This window comes from Kogia breviceps, chromosome 1 (genome assembly GCF_026419965.1).
Source record: "Kogia breviceps isolate mKogBre1 chromosome 1, mKogBre1 haplotype 1, whole genome shotgun sequence".
NCBI classification, from domain to species: Eukaryota; Metazoa; Chordata; class Mammalia; order Artiodactyla; family Physeteridae; genus Kogia; species Kogia breviceps.
In genome coordinates this window covers 173376490-173400012 of record NC_081310.1, presented here as the reverse complement: position 1 = coordinate 173400012, position 23523 = coordinate 173376490, and the positions used below count along the sequence as shown (strand labels likewise).

Genomic DNA, 23523 nt, shown 5'->3' with positions numbered 1-23523 from the left:
TGTGAGCCAGGTCTGAACCCCAGGGCCCACTCTCCCCTGGCTTTCCTCACTCTCTCTCGGCTGGTCAAGGGTTCAAGCAGCCCTGGAACTCCTGTTTCCTTCCCTCCTCCCCGTGCAGCACGACAGGACCAGGTTTTAACCACTTCACTTTTCTCAAGCAGGCAAATCTTTACTCATCCTTCACGAACTGACTGAGATGGCCAGAGTCTCTGCCCCCTCCGTCCTCTGCACACTGGCCCTCATACAGTGATGGCTGCCCTCCGGTCGCCCCCAGGTGGCAAAAGCTCTGGGAGACTGTCTGCAGCACCAGTGCCGGGCGGGGCTGGGGACGTGCCGAGCGCTGAGGGGCAGCCGCATCCTCCCGGTGGCATCTCGGGCTGGCACTGCAGGGTCGGGTGCCCCGTGCCCCTCCCCAGAGCTCCTTTGCCTGCGACCAGTGTGGCTCTGGCCACTTCACAGGGATAGTGGGCCCAGGCCCCTCCAGGGCGGGCAACCACGTTATGGAACAAATCCCCCACCACACCACTTCCGCCATGAGGGGTGTGCTGCCTGCCACTTGCAAGCCCGCCGACCCACTTTAACACCGGGAGGTGAGAGAGAGGTGAGGCTGAGAGGCTCAGGGAGAGCGGGCGAGGGAGGTGTGCCCTTCCTGGCCCTGCATTTCTCGGAACTTGGTGACACACAGGGTGGGTTCTCCTCCCATCGGTCCTGGGACCCTACATGGTTGGCGTCCCTCTACCATTGCCCCAGATCCCTCAGAAGGGGCCCAGACCCTCTGCCTGAGTGGGGTGACAGCCTGAGGCAGGAGCCTCCTGTGATCTCCCTCTGCCACGGGCTCACCGAGGATGCTGGCATGAGCCACCCCAATTCCCTCCAATATCGAGGTGCTCTCTCCCTGCTGCTGGGAATGTCGGCTTCTGACCACTCACAGCTGTGTCCTTTTCCAGGAGCACCTGGAAAGTCCTCTCAGCCAAAGGAAGCTGCTTTGCCCAAAGCTATGCCCCCGGGAGCAGCCTGCATTCAGTGGCTGGTCACAGTCGGGATACAGGGCCATGTGCCCCTGGACTTGATGTGGGGTACCTGAAGGGCCACCTGGCTTTCCAGGCTGAGGCCCCGTCGTGACTGCCCAGAGTTTAGCTTCTCCCTCAGCCCAATCCTGCCCCCTTCTCCGAGAGCGCGCCTCAGTAAACTTCCTGCACGTACATCTCAGACTCCGTTTCCTGGGAACCTGACCCATGACAAAGCCTTGTTTTGCTCATCTGTCATTCTGTCACCTATTGGTCTATTTTTTCTAGTCATTTACTGTGCACCCACTGGGCATGACAAATGAATGGACCCGGGGGACTGCTGAGATCCTTCCCAGAGCTCCCTTTCTGTGGCCTTTAAGGCTCCCCTTCTTAGCAAGCACCATATTCCCATGTGGCAAAAGACAGAAGCAAGCATCCCATCCCCTGGCCCCATGAGTCAGAATCCCCACGGGGACGCTGCAGGGCTCTGGGTAGTTGCAGCACGTAGCCTGTCCCAACCCCGAGGTTACATCACGAAAGAAGAAAAGCGAAGCTTACCTCTTATTGAGCACCATGTTCCCAAGCTTCAGGTCTCTGTGCACAATGTTTTTCTGGAAAACAACAGGCACATGGTCTGCACTGTGAAGATGAGAGCCAGGGTCGGGCCCAGCCTGTAAGAGGTGGGCTCTCCAGGTGTTGGGGAAGACATGTCTCTTTAGGCTTGGGCCTTGTGGGCAAGCCACAGACAGATCCGGACCACTTAGGGCCTCGTTAACCACGCGGACGAACTGGGTAACGTGTGAGCCCAGGCAGTCTCTGCCCCACACAGGGTGTTTACCCCAGTTCTTTCTCCCCTTAGGGCAGCAGCCAATGGAGAAAACCACTCCTCTCTCTGCCTCTACCAAACATCCCACCAAAAAACCAAGAACCAAAAAAGCAACCAAAAAATCCCAAGCACCTGCCTAGATCTGGGGTCAGAGATGAATTCTCATGGTTCTGATGACCAAGTACTGCAGGCTCGGCCCACAGAAGCTGTGTGTCTGGAGGAAGCCCAGGTTCTCCTAACCTGTGCCTCGGGGTTCCCGACACCCCCAGCCCTAGGAAAAGCTCAGAGACAGGCTGTGGCTGCACCCAGTGGGTATCTCCCACTTAGCCTCTCGACTTCTGGGGCATTTCTGTGCGGGGCTCTGCTAGGCTGCCCGCACCTCCCCAGGGCCGTGGGCTGAGGCCTGCAGCACTGTGTCCTCAGGTGTGTGTGTCATCTGGCCACTTTCCTTCTGGATGTTCCCCGCTGCAAAGCACACCTGGGTTGAGGGTGGGACACAGCTGCTTCTGCTGAGCAGCAGCAAGAAGAGTGGCTTTCCGTGGAGAGAAGGTGGGAGCCGCAGGGGCGGAGCCTCACCTGGTGCAGGGCCTCCACCACGCGCACCACGTCGTAGAAGATGACCACGGTCTCCCGCTCGCTGAGCCTCTTCTCCTTGATGACGTAGTGCTGCAGGTTGATCAGGTCGGCGGTCTTGTCGCTGAAGTCGTGTGCGCAGAGGCAGTCGAGGACGAGGCAGATGCGCTTCTTCATTTTCTTAACCATTCGGCTGGTTTCTGTGTCCTCAACAATTTCACAGGTGCGGTCCTGGGAGGAAGGGGGCAGACCAGGGCTTGGCTGGGGGCCCGTCAGGGCCAGGGCCAGGGGCTTGGGGCTCTCTTCTGGAGCCTGGAACAAGCCTGCATGTGTGAGAGTGGCGGAGGCCTGAGATCTGGGCAGCATGGCCCCATGGGCCGCTCAGCACTGCCCTGCTTCCCCCGTGCCAGGCCCAGCCAGTGGCTCAGGTTGAAGCAGCTCAGGTTCACACTTCATGCTTTGATCCTACTGCTAAGCATTTGGATCAGGGCTGGGCACTGAAAGCCAAGGGGCCCTCTGAGCTCAGTGTGCAGGCAGCACACTCAGGGCTCCGGGGCTTCCTCCCCTCCTGGCACTCCCAGGGATTCCGGCAATGACCGATGTAAACTTCCTTCCAGTGTCCAAGATGGGGGAAGCTAAGTGTTGTGCGTGTCCAAGACAACTGCTGTCACGTGGACGCAGGACGTCTGGGCAGCTGTGTAATGGTGGTTAAGAGTACGGCTCTGGCCCCTGACGGCTGAGTTCAGGCCCTGGCTCCACCTTGTCCTAGCTGCGGGACCTGGGGCGGCTCCCCTAAGCTCTCCAACCCGCGTACCTCGTGTGTGAAAGGGAGCCAGCAACCCCCACCTCTCAGGTTGCTGAGAGAAAAGACAACCATGCCAAGTGCTTAGTAAGCACCTGGACTCGCTATCGGTAAGCCAGGGCTCGGTAAGCGGGCACCGCTACCAATCCCAAGGTTGGTGGTTCTGGACCCACTTTCCTTGCTGAAAAGGTGTTTCAAGTAAGAGAAAACACAGGTGCAACATGAGGACTTTGATCCTCCCAGCCTGAGGAGGCCCTTGGTGCCAGCCCCAGCAGACTGGGGGACTCCTGGGGACTGAATGCCACATTTCTCCTCAAGAGCAGGTCATACCTCTCATCCTTTCTTCCCCAGAGGCCCAGCACAGTGTCCGGCACACAGAGGACTCTAGAAATACCTCTAATCGCTCCGGTTCTCTTATCCAAAATGATATACACCAGGGCCAAGCTCTGGAATCTACCAGAGATGAAATACTAAGAAATCATAATCACCCCCGATTTGATTTCATGTTTAAGGGACACTCTGAGTTTCAGAGGTGTCTCTCATTGCACATCTAAGAATAAAGACCTCGGTGGGATCTATGTGTGGGGCTGGGAGGCATTTTCCCCTTATTTTCCCTCAAGAAATCAAGCCGACAAGGAGTTCTTATTGCCTGATATAACAACGGTGATGAGCACATATGTCCCGGGACAGCTCGGTGCTTTATACCCTCTCATTCACCTTCCCAACACCACGCATGGTAGGCATGGTTATCATTATTCTCGTTTTGCAGATGAGGAATCTGAGGCTTAGGAAGTGACTTGTTTGAGGTCACACCACCTGAATCCAGGACTGCCCGCTCCAAAACCTGTGTGCCCTCCCTGACACCAGGCTGCCTCTAGCGTGCCAGGTCCATCCAAGGCATGAGTGGGCCTGGCCAGCGCATCCGGCTGAGGGCGGTGCAGAAGCTCCACAGGGGCCTCAGCAGGAACCCTCCCCCACCCTCCAGCACTCTGAACCTGGTTCTTCATTTCTGGAGAGGCAATTTCAGTTCTGCCCCGGGGAGGGCTCTTTTCAGAGTACCAGTCGCCAATTAGCACCCTTCCTAACGGACCTGGAACATCTGAGTATGGGGTTCAGGGACCCTTGCCAGAGAAGCTGAAACGCCTGGGCAGGCAGAAGGACTGGTACCAAAAGCAGCTGCGGAGATCCACGGTGCCCCGGCGCCCATCCTTCCTCATTGCCCTCCCTTCCACCCTGGCCTGGCTGATTCCCGACAACACAGCTAGAAAGAGCCCGTGTCTTTAAATAACTTCACACTTTCCTCTTTTCTCGGAAAAGCGGCTCTTCAAAGAAAGCCTGCAAGCTGCAAACCGGGTGCATTCCCGCTAGGCTGCCACCATCAGAGCACGAGCTCGCTGGCCCAGCCCGACCTCCAGGCCACCGCCAGGAAGTCCCGCTGCTCTGCATGCGGGAAGACTGGGGGCTCCTGTGATGTGGCCCCAGCAGTGCCAGCTGGGGTGGGGACGGGAGAGGTGTCACTCACCTGGAAGAGCCCGTGGTGGTGAACCACCCCATCCTGCGTGTGGAGGAGGGAGAGCAGGGAGTACTCGGTGTGCAACAGCATCTTGCCTTGCCTCTCCTCTTGGCTTTCTATTCCTTGGTCGCCCCTCTCCTCGAGTGTAAGGATCTTTAGGAAGGCACACACGCAAAAACAAAACCCCACAACCCTTACTTTTCCAAGCAGAGTGACTAGAACAGGAGGAGCAGGGTTTCACATCCTCCCACGCAACCCTGGCACACGCACCCACACACGTGCATGGACGAAGTCAAACGGTCTTTCCCAATGTGACAGCAAAATGCTATAAGCACAGGCAGAGCTCCCCAGGAAGAAGGGCACTGCTCTTGTTCACAGGTGGTGCAGAAGAAGGTGGAGGAGGGAGGAGCCGGGCTGGTAGGATGTCCCGGGGTCCCCAGCCCCCCCACGCCTGGTGCCTCACTTACCTTCAGCTGATAGAAGTCATCCGTGCCATCTTTCCTCGCCAAACACTGCACGATGCTTGGCACTGGTGAGTTGCCCAGACGGGGACCTATGGCACAGACAGCCGCTGGCTTACTTCTCAGGAGCCTTGTCTACCATGGCACCGTGGGGCACTGGGCCACCACGTGGGCTTTTGGCTGGATCTTCTCTCCTGGAGGGCACCACGTTCACATCCACTGAACTCATGGTCTCCCCTCCAAAACTGGAGCAGTATGTGTGCATCTGCCCGAGTACACCTGGCTTTTACAGGCACATTTCTCAAGAGGGGCTCTCAACACGGGGTGCATGCTGGGATCCCCGAGGAGTATGTGTTAAAACAGAGATCCCAGCTGCAACCTGGGCCCTCTGAATCAGCAACTCCAGGGTGAGGAGCCAGGAAACTGTCGCTTTAACAGGTTCCCCTGGCGGTCTGATACGGCGATGTATCAGCTTTTGGGAACTTCTATACTTTTAGAGATGTACACGGCTTAATGTCCTGTGACAGCACCCTGAGCTTTCAGAGCATAAATCAGGTAATGTCATAGTGTCAATGCACTGCTAAAAAACCTTAACAGCACTCCACTGCTTTTTTTTTTTTAAAAATAAATTTATTTATTTATTTATTTTTGGCTGTGTTGGGTCTTCATTGCTGCGTGCGGGCTTTCTCTAGTTGCGGTGAGCGGGGGCCAATCTTCATTGCGGTGCGCGGGCCTCTCACTATCGCGGCCTCTCTTGTTGCGGAGCACAGGCTCCAGACGCGCAGGCTCAGTAGTTGTGGCACACGGGCTTAGTTGCTCCGAGGCATGTGGGATCTTCCCGGACCAGGGCTCGAACCTGTGTCCCCTGCATTGGCAGGCGGACTCTCAACCACTGCGCCACCAGGGAAGCCCTCCACTGCTTTTAATATGCAATCAAAATTCCTTTTTTTGGCCTCCAAGGTCTTGCATGATTTGGTTCCTGTCCAGCTTTCAACTGATCACGTTTCCCCACCCCTCCTCACCATACTCCAGCTACGCTGGACTCTTCATTCCTGAGATGTTAAGCCCTTCCCTGCTTCTGGGCCTTTGCACCTGCTGTTCCTTCTGTCTGGAATGCTTTTCCCCTGCTTTTCACATGGCTGCTCCTTCTTATCCTTGGCTGTCAGAGCAATTGTCACTTCCTCATACAGAACCTTCCTTGTCTACATCCTCTCTAGACCCTTCTTACTCTCCCACCATCTTGTTTACTTCCTTCAAGGCCCTTACCCCTCCTCCCCACCCGCATGATGATCTCGTGTGTTGTTTACTCTCGGTTTCTTTTTCTAACTAGAATGTTAAGTTCTGTGAGGGCAGGAACTTGTCTTTTTTTTTTTTTTTAACTTAATGGTCTTTATTTTTAGCTTTAGAGTGTGTCTCCCTTTGTCTCCAACCAACTGTCCTGCCCAATGCCCAATTCTTGTTTTTGGCCGCACCCCGCAGCATGCAGGATTTTAGTTCCCTGACCAGGGATCAAACCCACGCCCCCTGAAGTGGAAGCGCGGAGTCCCAACCACTGGACCACCAGGAAACTCCCCAGGAACTTGTCTGTCTTAATCACTGCTGCGTCCCTGACAAATAGCACAGGCCCAGCAGGTGGCAGGCTCCATGAACTGTTTGCTAAGTGACTGGAACTGGAACTATCCTGTACTCATAAGTCCAAGATGCTGACCCAAAGCAAAAGTCATACCCAGTCTCTGGCTGCTAGAAGAGTTGGGGTCCTCAGAGCCCAAATCACCTGCCACCCTACACATGCAGTCTAGACTTGCTGGGCTTTGAACATCATGCAGAAAGGCCCCGCTGCTCCTCCAGACCACTGGAAACACCCAGTTCTACAGGATTTCGGTGCCAAATTTGTAAGAAGTTTGCAGCTGTACCAAACACTTTGTGAACTTAGTTGTGCCCTCCAAGAATGGTCAAAGAAGTGCCTTGGATGATGTACCTTTGGGTTCTAAGGCAGCTTGCCTGCTTCCCGTGGGTGACGTCCTGGGGGCACACATAGGATTCTCTGGGGGAAGAGGCAGTCTATCTCTCAGCTGACACTAATCTAAGGCTGGTGCAGCTATAACAGAAACAACTCTTGGTGTAGAGCGACCTTCCCCTCTCATCAACAGACTCCATTTAAAGTGGCCGAGGGTTGGTCAGGCTCCCACGCTGGGGTGGGCGCGGCGCTGCACCCTGCGTGTCTGCAGGTCAGACTGTGCTGCCCCGGCACCCCACTCACCCGGCCGTCAGAGGCTTACCCAGGATGAACGGTCCAGCTCTCTTTGCATTATTTCCAGAAATCCCACTTCCTAGAGCCTTCGCCCTGGCCGACGTTTCCCCAGCTCCTCTGTCTGATGCTCTCCGCTTCATTCTCAGCTCTAGACAAGACAGAAAAGAGCCTTCTCACTGAGCAAGTCAGCGACTTTCCTTACGCTAACCCAGCCTGCGAGTCTGACTTGAGGACGCATCACACAGCTGCCTCCTGCCACCTCCTCCCCCTCCCAGAGGAGCATGGAAGGTTCTCGATAACAAAGGACCACGGCTCCTTTACTGGGGATTAATTAGGGGCTCAAGCTTGATGCACTGGCTACAGAGGTGGGCAGCTGGCCCACCTCAAAGGGACCAGTCAAATGCAGAGAGAAGGACACAGAGTTTTGTGCAGATGCCAACTGGGGTCCCCTGAGACAGACAGCTGGCCCTGGAGCGACTGTTCCCAAAGTGAGGCCTTCTCCCCAAATACCCCTTTCCCCTAAAAGGAAAGGGGACACAGGAGCCAGATTCTAGAAGACGTTAACCTCTAGACCTGGATTTAAACAAAACAAAAAGGAGTTGCTCCTTTCAGCTCTCTACAGTTCACGCCTCGGGAAGGCAGTGTGCTGGAGGTGGGGCGAGGAAACACACGTGCACAGAGGAGCTCCACACGCAGAGGGCAGAGGGTCATAGGGATGCCCGGGGAAGGCCAGCTGCCCAATCCCGAGGCTTCTGGCCCAGAGTGGCTGCAGGGGCTCAGGGAAAACTTCCCTGAGGAGGTGATACTGGAGTGGGCCGGGCAACACGCAAGGTCACTCCAGGCAGAGGGGCCTGGGTGAGCAAACGTACATAGTAAGAAACGGCACGTAAGCAACAAACTGCAAGTAGTCTGTGTCGCTGGAGTGTACAGGGAGTGGTGATACGTGACCCACAGAGGGGAGCAAAGGCCAGATCTAGGGGACCTGATGGCCACGTTAGGAGTGTAGACTTTTACCCTTGCACAGGGGGCTTGGGAACACTGAACCCTAAGCTTCTATAATTTTTTCTTTTTATAAAAGTAATTGGCATTTCCTGCAGAAACATTAGAAAATACGGACATGCAAAAATAAGCAAACAAGGTACCCACAATCTTAATATTCAAGCAGACTTTCCTGTGTGTCTGTTTGTGTGTGTGTGTATGCTTACAGTTCTCGTTATTACAAAAATTCAGACCACGCTATGATACCATTTTTAAGCCTCCTTTTCTCCCACCTAAAATATATTATGAGGGTGCATTTTATGGTATGTGAAACATATCTCAATAAAGCCGTAAAAAAACAAAACAAAAAATCATTATCAACGTCCTTGCATGACAATATTCCTTTGTAGCGTTACTTGAAATAGCTACAGCCTCCTTGGTAAGAATATAGCATGATTTATCAGACCACACCCCTATTCACGGACATCGAGATTCTTTCCACTTTTTATATTTTTTATTAGCAGTTATGCACACACATCTTGACATACTTGCCTCTCTCCCTCAGGATAAACTCCAAGAAATGGAACTACAGGGTCAAATGGGGCACACATTTTTTTTTTTTTTTTTTTTTGGTACGTGGGCCTCTCACTGTTGTGGCCTCTCCCGTTGCAGAGCACAGGCTCCGGATGCGCAGGCTCGGCGGCCATGGCTCACGGGCCCAGTCGCTCCACGACACGTGGGATCTTCCCGGACCGGGGCACGAACCCGTGTTCCCTGCATCGGCAGGCGGACTCTCAACCACTGAGCCACCAGGGAAGCCCTGGGGCACACATTTTTAAAGGTGTGTGACATACACTGCCAGGTTGCTCTCAGGAAGGCTGTGCCAATTCACCAACGGGTCATAGTCTCACTCGGTATCCTGTAATTTTCATTCATAGCACTTTCCATATTTTGTGATTATGTATTTATTTGTGTGCTTATATGCTTAATGTCTTTTCCCCACTACTAGACTAAAAATCCCTCAGAACTAGAAAAAAAGAAAAAAAATTACATAAAACCATTACCCCCAATGCCTGGCCCAGCAGATACTCTATGAATGGCTGGACGCCTTCCCTCCAGTTGCTGATGGTTCCTATTGGGTCAGCAGCCCTGTGCTGCAGCTGCCCTGCCCTGGCAGATGAGTTGATTTCATTACCATTCTGGCGATGTTCTCTGCCTTGCCTGGAGCGCTAAGACTCCTCTCTCTTCCCGGTTCCTAGGAGAGCACCACGTGGTGTCACCGTACCTGTGCAGACGCTGCCTAGGTGCCCACGCACAGGCATGGTCTAGACAGCAGTTTGCCGGGAGCAGCTGCAGCACAGACAGTGAGTGGGCTCAGCCTGACCCCACCCACCCCACTAAGGATTCAACTCAAGCAAATGGCATGGGAGTTGCTCCAAAATGTAGGCAGACAGAAGGATGAGAGCAGATGGGCAGGGAGAGGGAAAAGATGCTGGCAGGCGAAGTGGCAGCAAGGCTGTTTCCCTTTCCGAACATCCCTTCACGCTGCCGGAGCTGGTAAGGGCGATGCAAGCAGTGTGAGGAGGCAGGTCTGGGCAACTGGAAGCTGCTGCGGGCTCGCGGGTGGGATGAGCAAAGACAAGCCCCTCCTGTCCTCCCAATCATCCTGATGTGTCCCCCTCCAGAGACACACCTTCAAATGGCCCAAGATGCTCCCACAGGGGTGCCGCTCTGAGGGATCCTGGCTTCCCAGTGAGATCTGTGATGTGGAAGCTCTGGCTACCCTGGTTTCAGAAGGGCTTGGGGCCAGGCCCCTCCAGAGATGCTGGTCCTCAGACTGGGGTGAAGGGCCCTGGCCCAGCCGGGCAAAGGGGGAGCCATCTGCCTGGTGTCTCCTGGGCCCACAGCTCAGCTTGCCAGGAACTCAGCAGGCCTGGTTTAGAAGTCTCTGGAACTTTAAATGTGTCTACTATTCCATGTGCTGTCCTCCCAAGTCAACGCCAGTTTCTTTAGAACCTGGATTCAACCGGAAGCTCAGTGAGGCAACAATGGGTGTGAGGGGTGAGGCCAGGAGGAAGGCATCCCTGCCTGCAGGCTGCGCTCCTCCACCCTGAAAGCAGGAGATTCCCTTTGCTTGGCCCAACCTGGGGAGCAAGTTGTGGGCCTCAGCTCTGTGTCTGCCATCACAGCATGCCCAGAGGAGGGGATGCCAGCCCTACCCTGTCAGTTTGCTGTTAAGGTCATCCTGCCCCAAAGCAGCTGGGTGATGTGAGCCCAGCTTTCCAAGAAGGAAACGAAGGCTGGGCCATCAGCACCACATAAGGTTCTAAGGCCCATCGTGCCCAGTCCAGTGCTGTAGTGTGACAGGGTACAGGACAGCTGGGCAGGGCAGAGCCAGGCAGGGCACCCTATAGCAGGGCATGGTTCAATATGGTAGACATACCACCAACCCTCAAAGGAGGTGGGCTGCAAAGAGAGAGGGTACTGAGGCGTTCCTGGCTCAGTCTGAAGCCTGGTCAAGGCAAGGAGGGGCCCATTACTCGCACCCAGAAGCATATGCCCACAGGCCTCCAGACAGGAGGAGACGCGTGGGCCCAGACGGCGGACACTCACAAGCGCAGAGCCAGCGTGAGCCACCAGCCCCCAAACACGAGGGGCGGCACGGGGCCTGCACACACGCGCAAAGAGTTCTGCACTCATTCTCGCTGTAGGCTTCTTGTTGCAACCTCGGAGTTCCTGGAGAGATGGTGACCTTGCAAACCGAACAAGTGCAGGAAGAGTGCAAGGGCGGTCCCCGCAAGGAGCAAGCAGCGGACCCTGGCCCGGTGCGCTACTTCTGTGTATGTGTGTGATGACACCCCAGCTGGTAGCCACGGTTTGTCAGCAGCTTCTAATGCCTGCTAGGAGCCTAAGGACTTGTCTACACTGCAGGGTCAGGCTGAGCCGATGGTGTCAGGATTCAAGCTGTCCCTGTCAGCAGTCCCTATCCCCACCCCCATGTTTCCTGGCTCTGTGAAAACAAAACAAGTAAAAAGGTCCTGAGCTGTGTAGGCCTCTGTCTTCTGGACTTTATCTCTGGTAGTGTCTACTGAAGGCAGGGACCTTGCCCCTCTGTCCAGCCCACCTGGCACGTGGAAATGAGCACAGATGCTCCCACCCATCCCTGGCCTCAGTCCTATTTGCCATGCATGAGTTAAGGGTCTGTGTGGCCAGACCTGCACCAGGCCCCAGGAGGGAGGTAGAAAGGGGTCTCTGTCCACAGGACACTCAGGCAGCAGAACAATGTGGTCAGAGCAATGCGTCTCAGTCTTTCTCATGCCACAGTACAGACAGAAACATCTGTACAGCACTTGGGGGTGAAAGGCCTGGGGACACCAGCTGTCCTCTGCTTAGCCCAGTCACTCTTGGGCTAAAGGGATCACCATCTTGACCTACATAACCCATTCTGGCTGGGAAGCTCAGAGTCAGAGCAAGGGCTCTGGAGTGAGCCAAACCTGGTTGCAAGCCCAGCACCATACCATCACTTAACAATGATGAGATCTCAGATGACATACTTATTCTGTACCTACACAACCCAGAGTACAGCATCCACCTTACAAGGTTGGTCTAAGGATTAAGTGAGATAACCCATGCAAAAAAAGGGTTAGCAAGAGTACCTACTGGCATGTCATATGCATTTGATAAATTGTGCTTTTATTAGCCTAAACACAGTAGCTTCGAATTTTTCTTCCTGCCCAAGGAGAAAGGGATAGTTAGGCACTGACTTGGGGTGGGGGCAGAAGGACGGTACCCAGACTAAAGGCTTAAGAGACCTTGAAGCTGCCATCTGTCTGCTGGCCTGAGACTACAGGTGGGGTGGGGGTGGGGGTGGGGGTGGGTGGCCTGATGGCCAGCCTGAGTGACATGTTCCACTGGGTGTGGGGAGGACAGGAGGCCTGGGGGTTGGCTGAGCTGCTGAGGAGGAAGAGGGGTGCTGGGCAGTACCAGGTATAATTCTATAGTAGAGGGCAGAGTACAGTTGTTTTGCGGGTCAAAGGGAGGGCCTGTTCTTGCAGGCAGAGGTACACAGCATCTCATCCTCTTGTTCTGTTCACTGGTTTATGGGGGAGCAGAGGCTGGAGCACCAGCTGGCAACTATCAACTCGAGGCGCAGGAAGGGACGGTCAAGGATGATGGGGCCGTACCAAATAGGTCCTGCATCATGACCAAGCTGGGGGGCAGCGAGGAGTCTACAACTAAGACCTAGGGCCTCTAGTCCACGATCTCTTGCAGAGGATTGTGGGAGGGGGACAGAGCACACATACTGGGCTGTAAAACTTCTACTATCAAAGGATATAACTCTGGGTATGTGCATTTGTCAAAATGACTGAACTGTTAAAGGACCTGTGAAATTCACCATGTGTAAATATACCTCAATTAAGAAGAAAAAACAACAAGCTGTAACCTTAACCAAATAATCAAAGTTATATCACTAACAACAGAACTAACATCATGTTACTCCTGATATGATACAACCTCATTTCAGTTATTTATTTGTTTTTTTGCCAAAAATGCATAACCTCAATCTGATCATGAGACAAACTAAAATTAAGGGACATTCGACAGAACAGGCCTGTATGCTTCAAAAACATCAATGTCAGAGAGTTGAAGAAAGGCTGAAGAACTAGTCTCACTTAAAGGAGATTGAACATGGGATGAGTAAATGAAATGGGTGATCCTGGGAGGAAGAAGTTATACAGAACACGAGTGGACAATTGGCAGAATCTGAATATGGACTGTATATTAGATAATACGATGTTAAATTTCCTGAATTTGAAAACTGCATTGTGCTTATACAGGAGAATGTCCTTGTTCTTAGGTGATAGATGCTAAAATGCTTAGAGGTGAAGGGTCATGATGTTTGCAATTTACTCTCAGGTGCCCGGAGACAGAAGAGAAAGTGCAACCTGCTGGAACAGCTCCCAAGACCCTGGAGGAATCTGTTGTCCAGATTTACAGGTTCAAAGGGATTTTTTTGTGGGTACACAGCTCACAGTGGCAGAATTTGGAATCTCATACTTGTTGGGCGGAGCCAACCTGGCGTGAACAGGAGTTCAGTTTTGAATGTCCCCCTTTCTCCAGGCTGAACACTGTGCTAAAGGAATGGGGGGAAAAAGAAATGAGGTCTCTGTGCAATCTCCAGGTCTGCCACCTGGTGGCGTCTTTCTATAGCACATCTTCTTCACAGGGTTTCTCTCTGCACGCGCTGCAAGATGGTGGGGCACTGCTCTTCACCAGGCTGGTCAGGAAGAATGCAGGAGCAACTCCATCAGAAGACCCCCACCTCAGTTGCCTGTGGAACTGGGGCTGGACAAACAGATGCCAGCAGGCTACTCTTTCTCCTCTGTTTGGAGACCTGGGCCTGCAGTTATCTCCATCTGTCTCTGCTGTGGGGGTCCTCCAATGCTTCCTGTGGTCTTTAAGAAGAAACCCAAACTCCTCAGTGAGCCTGGCCAGACCCAGGCTACCTATCCAGCTTCACTGCCCTTATATGCCCCATAAATCCAGCCACACCAAATGACTCACAGTTCCCTGAGTGTGCCATAAACACGCTTGCCCTGACCTCCTCTCCCTGGCTGGCTGGTCCTTCTCCCTCAGTCCTCACTGGTGTCACCTTCTGCAGCAGGTCTTTTTCTCCTCTGGCTCCCAGAGCACACTCTGTCCACTCCTACCATGCCATAACCATTGTCTGACTCCCCTGTCCCCACCACTCTACAGGCTGAGCAACCCCAGTTCATCTCCGCTTCCCTGCACCCACCCAGTGCCTGGCAAACTGCTGAATGAGAAAACAGAGAGTGTAGAACTGTCTGCTATGCACCCAGAAGGCACTAAAGCCCACATTGACGCAGGGGACAGAGAGGACCCAACGAGAAGCCAGGCGCTGGATTGGGACCCAGAAGAAAGTACGGATGGTCCACCAGCTTGTGACAGGAGCCAGACTCCAAGACCAGGGAGACGGGGTCACAGCTGTAGGTAACTGGGCTGCAGTGGTGCTGGGAATAGTCTATCCAGGAAAAGTCCCAGGTCAGAAATGCCTGGATGCCCGGGGCGGGGCGGTTCTGGGCTGATAGCCAGGGGTTGTGCTTAGACAGTGTTGGCTGCTGGAGGGCAACCTCCCCGAGGAATGAAACCCATTCGCAGCATGCCTGCAGCCTCGGACCAACCCCTCACTGGCGAAGTGACAGACCAGCCCCCTTTCTGCTGAGTCCAGCAAAAAAAATCTGCTTTCCTGCAGCACAGTGTGGGAGCGTGGGAGCGACAGCCTGGCCTGCCCCTCACACCAGGGACAGCTCCTGGGGGCCACGCGAGGTTTGCGGTGTGAAGGTCCTTCTGCTGTGGTCAGAAAAATTCCTACCACTCGTTTCCCTCAGACCTTCTGGCCCAGCTATGCATTTAGCTGGCTACACCTGGAAAGAAACAACGGGACTGGAGGTGTGAAATCTCAACACACGATGCAGCCAAGACGATCTGTGGAGCCGCAGAGGCTGCGTTACTGAGACCCCCTCCCACCAGACCACAAGGCAGTGTCCCCCAACCCTCCCTGACCCAAGCACTCGGGGAGCCACCCTCATTGTACCTCAATACTCACATGTATGTGCTGCTACTAGTGGCCCAGCTTCCCTACAGGCTTTGCTCTTCATTCACAAAGTGAACCCAGGGAACCAAGAGAAATTTGGCAGCCCATGGAACTAGGTGTTTCAAACCATGGACCAGTTACCCAAATGCCAGTTGGGAGCGCAAGATGGATTCTGGGGTCAGGCAGGCCTGGGTTCAAACTTCAGCTTCCATCATTTACTAGCTTTATGACCCTGAACTAGTCACCTACCCTCTGTGAGAGTCATTTACTCTCCGTGGGCCTCAGTTTCATCATCTGTAAAAGAGGGGTGTCTCGAGGTCTCTACTGGATGAAAGGTGAGCGTTCCCCACTCCTTGCTGAGGTAACCTCCCTGGTGACAAGTCTCTCCAGGTGCATACCTTTTAAACTAGCATTTGATGGATACCTACTGCTTGCCAGGAACCGTTCATTCTTAGTGTTTCCTAGATTTTCTTTAATTCTCACAACTTTATAAAGATTTCCCCCCTTTTTTGGTTTGCTGACAAACCAAAGCCTAGAGGCCCTAGCCCAGCTGACTGGGCCAGAGGAGGCTACCTGTGGCCTGTTCTCTTCTGGCTGGCTAGAAGGGGGCTCTGTTTAAGAGCTTTTCCTTTGAGTCTGAATGACAGCCATCCCTGAAGCAGGCATGGACCCTCTCCCTGGGAGCCTGAAGGCCACAAGCAATCTCCCTAGGAACCCACTGGAAGCCATATGCTTCCGTGCTCAGGATGGATGCTGGGGGGATGGGGAGGTGGATTAGTAAACCCTCAGCTTTAGCCAGGACTCCCTGATGACAAAGATTCACGCACGTGCTGTCATCTCCACTGTTCCAAAACAGAGTGATGATTTTGTTCATTTAAAAATGCAGGATATGTATAGCTCCAATTTGTCAGGAATACATACCATCACATCCTTCTCTAAACGCTTGCCTTGGGGGTGACAGGTGAACTGGCTGCTAGTAACCGGAGCTCCTCTCTTGCACGGGGTGAACCTCACCCCCGGAAGGCTGCTGTGCTGGGTGTGTGGGAGAGTACCTGCAGCGCCAGAGAGGAAGTGACTCAGCCCAGTGGGAAGTGGGAGGGGCAGCCAGACTGAGGGCCCAGTGGCCAGCCTGCTCCCCCTCAGCACATCCGCACCAGACCCATCTAGAGCTCGGAGGTCCAACTCTAGTCTCCTCCAGAAGGCAAGATTCACACACAAGGAGATTACATAATCAGTGATGTCCCTCTTCACCCCCTGCCCTGAGCAAGCCCCACTGGGCTCCTCCGTGGCCTCCATGAAGGCTGAGGGGAGAGACGGGGAGGGGAGTGGGCCTGAAGGCCCCAGGCTGGGAGGATGTATCCTGGAGTGATCCTGGGAGAAGAGGCTCCAGGGCTGTGCACACAGAGGTGGACCTGGAGGCCCCTCTGGGGAAAAGATAAACAGAGTAAGAAACCAGTCCCTGGGACGAGGTAAAGGGCTTCAGCAGCAGCTTTTCTGAGAGCCACCAGAGAGAATCCAGGGCAGCATCGCCAGCCCTGCCACTAGCTCACCCCTCCCAAGGGCCTCCAGAAGCAGCTGATGTGACAACAAATAATCCGTCACTGTGTGTGGGTGTTGGAAGAGGAAGGGACAGACTTAATAGCTCTTTCTCAGGCTGTGCTGCCCTGGTATCTCCTATTTAGAGAAGCAGCCGGGGGAAGCGGCCAATACCCTGGCTGGGAGACCTTCCCGGTGGTCCCTCAGCTCTGTGGGGCGGGCCTTCTGCCATATGCAGTGACAGGAGACTGAGTCACTGACAGCCCTCCCCTGTCACGCCAGCCTGCCCTGCAACAAAGGGGACCCCTCCTCAGCTCAAACCATCAGTTATTGCTCTGTTATTGCTTTGCTCAGTGGGAACAAGGCCCGCCACAGGTCCCTTGTGGAATTCAGGTTCTTTTTGTTTTTAATATTTACTTATTTATTTGGTTGCACCGGGTCTTAGTTGCAGCACTCGGGATTTTTTTTTTTTTTTTTAAGTTGTGGTATGCGGTAACTTTAGTTGCGGCTTGTGGGATCTAGTTCCCTGACCAGGGATCGAAGCTGGGCCCCCTGCATTGGGAGCATGGAACGTTAGCCACTGGACCACCAGGGAAGTCCCGAATTCAGGTTCTTGACACCCAAGATGGCCCAAGTCAGGCAAGGAGAAAGCAGCAAGTGACTAAAGAAGGGCTGGCTGAGTCTGAGAGCACCTTTGTGTCCTGGACATGTGTTTCTCTGCTCCATGGGGTCCTCACCCAGAGGACAGGGACAGTGTTGTACCTGCCCAGGGTTCCCTGAGGATTGCGGGGAGCCAGCGTGTGGGAGGCACTAGGTAAATGTTGCGTTTCCTTCCTTCCATCTCAGATTTCCACAGCAACAGAGGGGAAAGCCCGGGCCAGGGCCAGGTTCATGGGATTCTCTTTCTTTATAGCGTTTTAAACAGCAAAAGTCACTACAATCATCCCTTGAGAAAGGTAATTTGGATTGGGGCCAGCAAACTGCCTTTCTTTAACTGCCTCTATCAAAAATGAAATTCAATTAAATTTCACAGCCTTGCGAATGAACAATACAGTTCACTTTCTGCAGTTTTACTGAATGCTGCTGGCTATGGCTGCTTGGTGGGCAAGATAACAGAGGCAGACAGCAGGCTTTGCCATCAGAGTGGCCCTCAGTGGGCCGGTTCAGACAAGTGGACCCACACGAGGCCTCACCTGCTCCGAGTTGCTGAGGCCAGCCACGAGCCACCCCTGACACATACTCTGCTCAGGAGTGGGTTGAGAGCATGCTTGCCTGTGTCTCTCCAGAGGGTGAGCTCCTGGGGGCAGGGCCTGGGGCCTTGACCGCTTCAGAATCCCCTGCACAGGCCCCACAGGTGTGCAGAAGACAAGGTGAAACCACAGCTAGCAAAGCAGAAGAAAATGCATTTGCCCCGGGCCCAGCACATCCAGTTCTAGGGATTTATCCTCCAGGTTCACTCACACAAGTTTACCAAGATGAATGTGCTCAACAAGGGTCCCTGGAGAGCCCTGGGTAGCAGGGCTACCCACAAAGACAAAACCACAAATACCAAAACGCACACACATCTCCCCCAGACAGGAAACAATCTAAATGTCCGCCAAGAGAGGACTGGTTCACTCCATCATGGTACATCCAGACAGGGGACTACTACGCAGCCTTTAAGACTAGGCCCACATCTGCTGGTAGATGAAGATGTCTAGGATACGTTACACTAAAAAAAGCAAACTGCAGGGGACTTCCCTGGTGGCGCAGTGGTTAAGAAATCGGCTGCCAATGCAGGGGACATGGGTTCGAGCCCTGGTCCAGGAAGATCCCACAAGCCACAGAGCAACTGAGCCCGTGCACCACAACTACTGACCCTGCGCTCTAGAGCTCGCAAGCCAAAACCACCACTGAGCCCACGTGCTACAACTACTGAAGCCCGCATGCCTAGAGCCCGTGCTCCACAAGAGAAGCCACCACAATGAGAAGCCCGTGCACTGCAATGAAGAGTAGTCCCCGCTCGCTGCAACTAGGGAAAGCCTGCACGCAGCAATGAAGACCCAACGCAGCCATAAATAAATAAATTAATAAATGAAAAAGCAAAAGCAAACTGCAGTACTATTTGTATAAGATGATCCCATTTGGGTAAAAAAAAAAAGATGATTATACACACCCTTGAATATGCATAGGAAATTTCTAGAAGAAACTTAACAGTGGATACCTCCAGGTAATAGAACTAGGGGCCCGAAGGAGATGGAGAGTTTTATTTTATATTCTTCTATATTGTTTACCTGTTTCATTGTAGGCTACTATAATAATTTTGAAAAGTCTAAAAAAATTTCTGAGCCCATTAGAATTATTAAGAGTGGTAATGGAATCAGGGGAGGCTGGGTCTTAGGGAAGGCACACTTGAGGGAGTATGGCATGCGAATGCCCCGAACGTGTGGGCCTGCATGTTGATGCAAGGCTGCATCAGGAGAGTGGGGGATAGAAGGGACAAACCACCACTCCCGGTACATTGAAACTCTCTCAGGTAACTTGTAAATTTGCCTATAAGGAACTTCCTGTTCACCACCCGGTTTCTATAAAGGCTGGGAAGACCACCGAACCGTTCAAACTGGAGACCTGGAAGCTGGTTCATAACACCTCTTTCGGGATACTCAGGCCCACCAGCAAAGAGCTCACCTAGGCTTCACCAGAGCCAGCCCCTGGGTCCTGACTGCGGGTCAGGCACCAGGCCGAACCTGCCACAGACAGTAACACCTCGTGTTTAATCCTCATTACTACTTTGGAGGAAACTGGGTTTGGAGATAGGAAGCCATTTCTTCAAGGTCACTCAGCTAGCAAGTGGCAGAACTGGCTTCTCAAGCCAGGTCTGATCTGAGCCTTAAATGCTGGGTGACATGGTTGAAGGTCTCCTTACCCCACTACTCACAGGGCAGGAGGGGAAGGACTTGTCTCCAGGCAGTGGCAGTTTCCATTCTTCTAGGAAAAAAGAAGGGACTGCTTCAGCTTTGTCAAGGCCCCTTCCAGCTCTACGGCTTTATTCCATGCGGCCTGGGCTCCCTGGGGCCAGAGCCTGGCCAGGATGGGGGAATGGGATGGCATGGGCTCTAGGGTCACACGAGTGTGGGCTGGAAATCCGGCTCTGCCCTTGCTGGCTGAGGGTTCCTTAACCCCTCAGTGTCTGAGGGTTCTCTGTAAAACAGAGTCAAGCTCTCCTTCCTTAAGATTGTGAGAAGGCCTCAATACATATTGCAGAGTACTTAGCAAAGGACCTGGAAGGTGGTGGGGATCCTTCTTTTGTGGCTGGTTTCCTTCCTGTTCCTTCAGGAGGGACCACCTTGGGAGCGGAGCTGGAGGAGAACACAGTCATGGAAGTCACACAAACATGGTAATGCCAGGGGCTCTACTACAAAAAGGGGTAGGATTCCTGCTCTCCAAAGGTGGCAATGCAAGCAGTGGGGCTCCAAAAGTCCCACAGAATTTTGGGCTATGCCAGTCCCAAGGTCTCCCAAGAGGCTGAACCAAGCCTCTCCCTAGAGGCACCTGCTATCCCCTGATCACACCTCAAACCAGCTCTGCCCTAAACCCAAAGACAGGTGACAGGCACACCAGTCCTGCTCCTGCCAGCTTCCTCTACCATGTCCAGGTTACTTTCTCTTCCTTCTGGACCCTTGGGTCACAGACTCCCCAAAGCCAAAAGATCCTTGGTCTCTTTTGCCAAGTAGGTGATGGTCTGTAAGCAGATGTAGAGGGGACAGCTTCATCCTAAATGACAAGAGCCGTTCTCAGTTTCTCTGGTGCTGTCCAACAACTAGAGTTTCTTTGAAACCATCAGACCTGTAAGACTGCTGGGCTGTGTAAGCTCTAGGGAACCCCAACTGACACCAAGACAGACTGCCAAGAGCCAGAAAAGGGTGACCACCACTGGGGTTCTCAGTGCCCCTTGGGAAGAGGGATGTCAACCCAAAAGAGTATCTTTGCTTTGCTGAGCGAAAATCAGGCTTCTCCAGTTCACTAAAAGGGGGCCAAGAAATTACTTTAAAAATAATGAACATGAAGGATACTCTCTGAAGCAGCAACTCCTCTTGGAATTTATCCTGCAGATACCTAAGGTGGGAAAAACCACACATATGCAGATAGTCACTTCAGCTTTGTTTGGAGAGCAAAAGGCTGAAAATAACCTAAGTTCATCAGCAGAGAGTCTGTTGAATAAATTACACAATGATGATACAATATTGCCAAAAATGACCCAGGTGTGTAGGAGACAAAGTGGAAACATCTCTAAGATAGTAAGTAAATCAAAGCAAGCAACACCATCCTTTCCCTTCTTGGATCTTGATTACAGATCCCGAGAGGGGATGCAGGGCTGCTATGGGCCCGGGGCCACCTTCAAGGCCACAGTCTCATCTGAGCAGGTGGAGGAGGAAGAAGTGCCCTTGTCTCAGGCCACTTTCTCTTCTACCTTCTTCACACCACAAATGCAAGGACAAATCCTGCAAAAATCTCCCCAATTCCAAAGGGACTGTTTGAAGCCCCATCTACCAGCACATCCCTCTCTGCAGCCCAGTCTGATTCAGGCCTAGCTCTGTACTCCCTTAGAGCTCAGAGGGATAAGGGCACAAAGGCAGCTCCCTCTCACTTCCCCAATGGTTCTGAGTGAGTCCCAGGTGGCCTGGGGCAGACATCTCTCCTTCCAGAGAAGAGGGACTGAGTTGGCTGATCCAGCCTCTGGAGTAAATCCAACCTCAAGGTCTCTTTCTAGATAAGATCTCCCCAGGAGCACTGGGAATGACCATCTCTCCCCTGAGGGCATGCTGCTGTCCAGGACCCATCACTTGATGAATCAGTATGGATGGCACCTGACTGAAGGGCTGCCCTTTGGGGCCATCTGAAGGCTGAGGAAGTCACAGAAGTTTTGCAGACTCAGCCACTTGAGTTTCTGAAATACTGAAGAAGTTCACCGTCCTGGGCAAATCTGGGCAGGGGGAAGATGAAGGAAGGGAAGCTGCCCTTTTCCCAGGTGCTGACGCAGGCAAAACCAGAGAGAAGCCTGGCCCGAAGCTGGACAGAGTGCCACAGACTTTGCAACTGACACTCTCCCATGAGAGGGCTTACTGAATGGAGTTGGTGGATTTCACTGGCCATTATCTTCTGCCGTCTCTATATCTGCACTATCATTCACTCTGTCAGCCAAATCGGGAAGCTCGAGGTCACCTGCCATCATTGCTCCTCCCTCAATCATCACTGCCAAGCACTCCCAGAGTCCAGTTGATTTCCCCCAAAACAGCTCTGATCTATGCCCTTCCTCCTCATCCCAACTGCCTCTACCCTGACCCAGGCCCCCACCAGCCCTTACTTCGATTACTGCAAAAGCCTCCTACAGAGATTCCAGACTTGTTCTATCCCCAGTCCATCCCCCACTGGCAGCCAGAGGGCTCCAGGCAAGATGTAGGTCTAATGGTGTTTCCTCCCTTAAACCAAAGCATCCCATCACCAACAGAATAAGAAGTTCAAGCATCTTAGCACTGATGCTTACCTCTCCAGCATGTCCTAAAGCCAGGTCCCTTCACATCCTGTGCCAGAACCTCTTGTGGTTCCTACAGTGTGCACACACACCAGCCTGCGTCCATGCCTGTGCCTTGCTGCTCCCCTGCCTGGAGTGCTTCATGAACCCTCAGAAAGCTCTATTCATCCTTCAAGATTCAATTTTCATCAAGATCCAGCTCAAGTTCTAAGGGCTCTCCAAAGTTCTCCCCAGTCACCTCCCCATCCCCGAGGAGAATCACTCCTTCATCTCACTCCCACTACATGCTGCACAGACTCCTATGAGACACTCACCAAACTCTATGCAAATATCAGTTGGTTAGGAGCCCGCCTGGTCCCTGTTAGACCACAAGCTCCGCCAGGGCAGGGCGTGCCTCGCCATTCTCATTCTGCACCTGGCACCCAGCACATCCTCAGCCACGCTTGGGAGCTCATGTGTGTGGAACAGGGGTTCCGAATTTTAAGTCACCACAACACATCAATGTGTGCTTCCTGATGGTACTAGTTCAGATAACAGACTAGGGTCACTAACAGGGACACACAAGGAACAAACTTGAAATACTTTTTCTCCTAGTATACTTTAAAACATGATTTTTTTTTTTCTTCTCAGTAGTCCTGCTTCTATTTTTAAAAATGGTTCTTTTAAAGAGCTGAGCTGAATCATCTGCATGGCTCCCATACAGACTCGGTAAATTCCCCACAGATTTCTTTTTTGGAGAGAATACAATAAAATTCTGTGGTCTTGTGATCCCTCAGGACATTTCTGACAGCTCAATGGGACACAGTTTTAGTTGCCACTAACTGCTTCAACTAATTCTTAGAAGTCCTTTCCTGCAGCCTGCAACAGCAGCTAACATTTATCAAGCATTTCTTATTCAGTGTGTGCTAAATGCCCAACCTGCAACATCTTACTGAATCCTCACAACTTCCCTACAAGGGAAGGACTCTTACTGCCCACATTTTCCTCAGATGAGAAATCTGGGAACCGGAAGAAAAAGTAACCTCTACTGACAGCAGGGCTGGGATTTGAACTGAGATTCTGTCTGACAGCAGAACCAAATAGGCTCTTAACTACTACAATCTGCTGCCTTCCCAAAAGGCCAAATTAAAGGCCCCAGGGAGCACCTGACTTTACAACTGACCTTCTGAGAGGACAGCCTCACCAGCCCAGCTGCTCGAGTGACCTGCAATCTCAGGAAGAGAGGGGCACATGTGCCAGGCACTTCTGGGGCAGGCAGAGCTGCCCAGGGCAATGCAGGGAGCTTGTCACCTGCCACCAGTTGCATACAGTGCTGTCTCAGCAAAGATCCCCCACCCCACGCCATCTCTCTTCTCTCAGAGGCCTGCAGTAGCCTCTGAAGAGGTCTCCAGTGCTTTAGTCTCTCCTCTCTTCTCCCTTCCCTCCTGCTGAGGCTCCAGAGAGAGCAT

General features: G+C 53.0%; 1 protein-coding gene across 5 annotated transcripts in view; it reads right to left on the bottom strand.

Moving 5' to 3' along the window:
* Positions 1–23523, bottom strand: part of STK40 (serine/threonine kinase 40) — a 37431-nt gene that overhangs the window by 11945 nt on the left and 1963 nt on the right. For 2 of the 5 annotated variants that reach the window (XR_010836208.1, XM_059047123.2), the window contains exons 2-6: positions 7462–7581; positions 5189–5274; positions 4731–4874; positions 2410–2637; positions 1566–1618 (exon numbers count right to left, since the gene is read on the bottom strand). Coding sequence is in view for 4 of the 5 variants with exons in the window: in XM_059047123.2 (XP_058903106.1) it covers positions 1566–1618; positions 2410–2637; positions 4731–4874; positions 5189–5274; positions 7462–7573 (623 nt within the window). In the remaining variant the exon portion in view is untranslated. Of the gene's footprint in view, positions 1–1565; positions 1619–2409; positions 2638–4730; positions 4875–5188; positions 5275–7461; positions 7582–15948; positions 16080–19823; positions 19902–20615; positions 20659–23523 lie in introns of all 5 variants that reach the window. The other 3 variants (XM_067011392.1, XM_059047132.2, XM_059047210.2) reach the window with 3 other exon arrangements.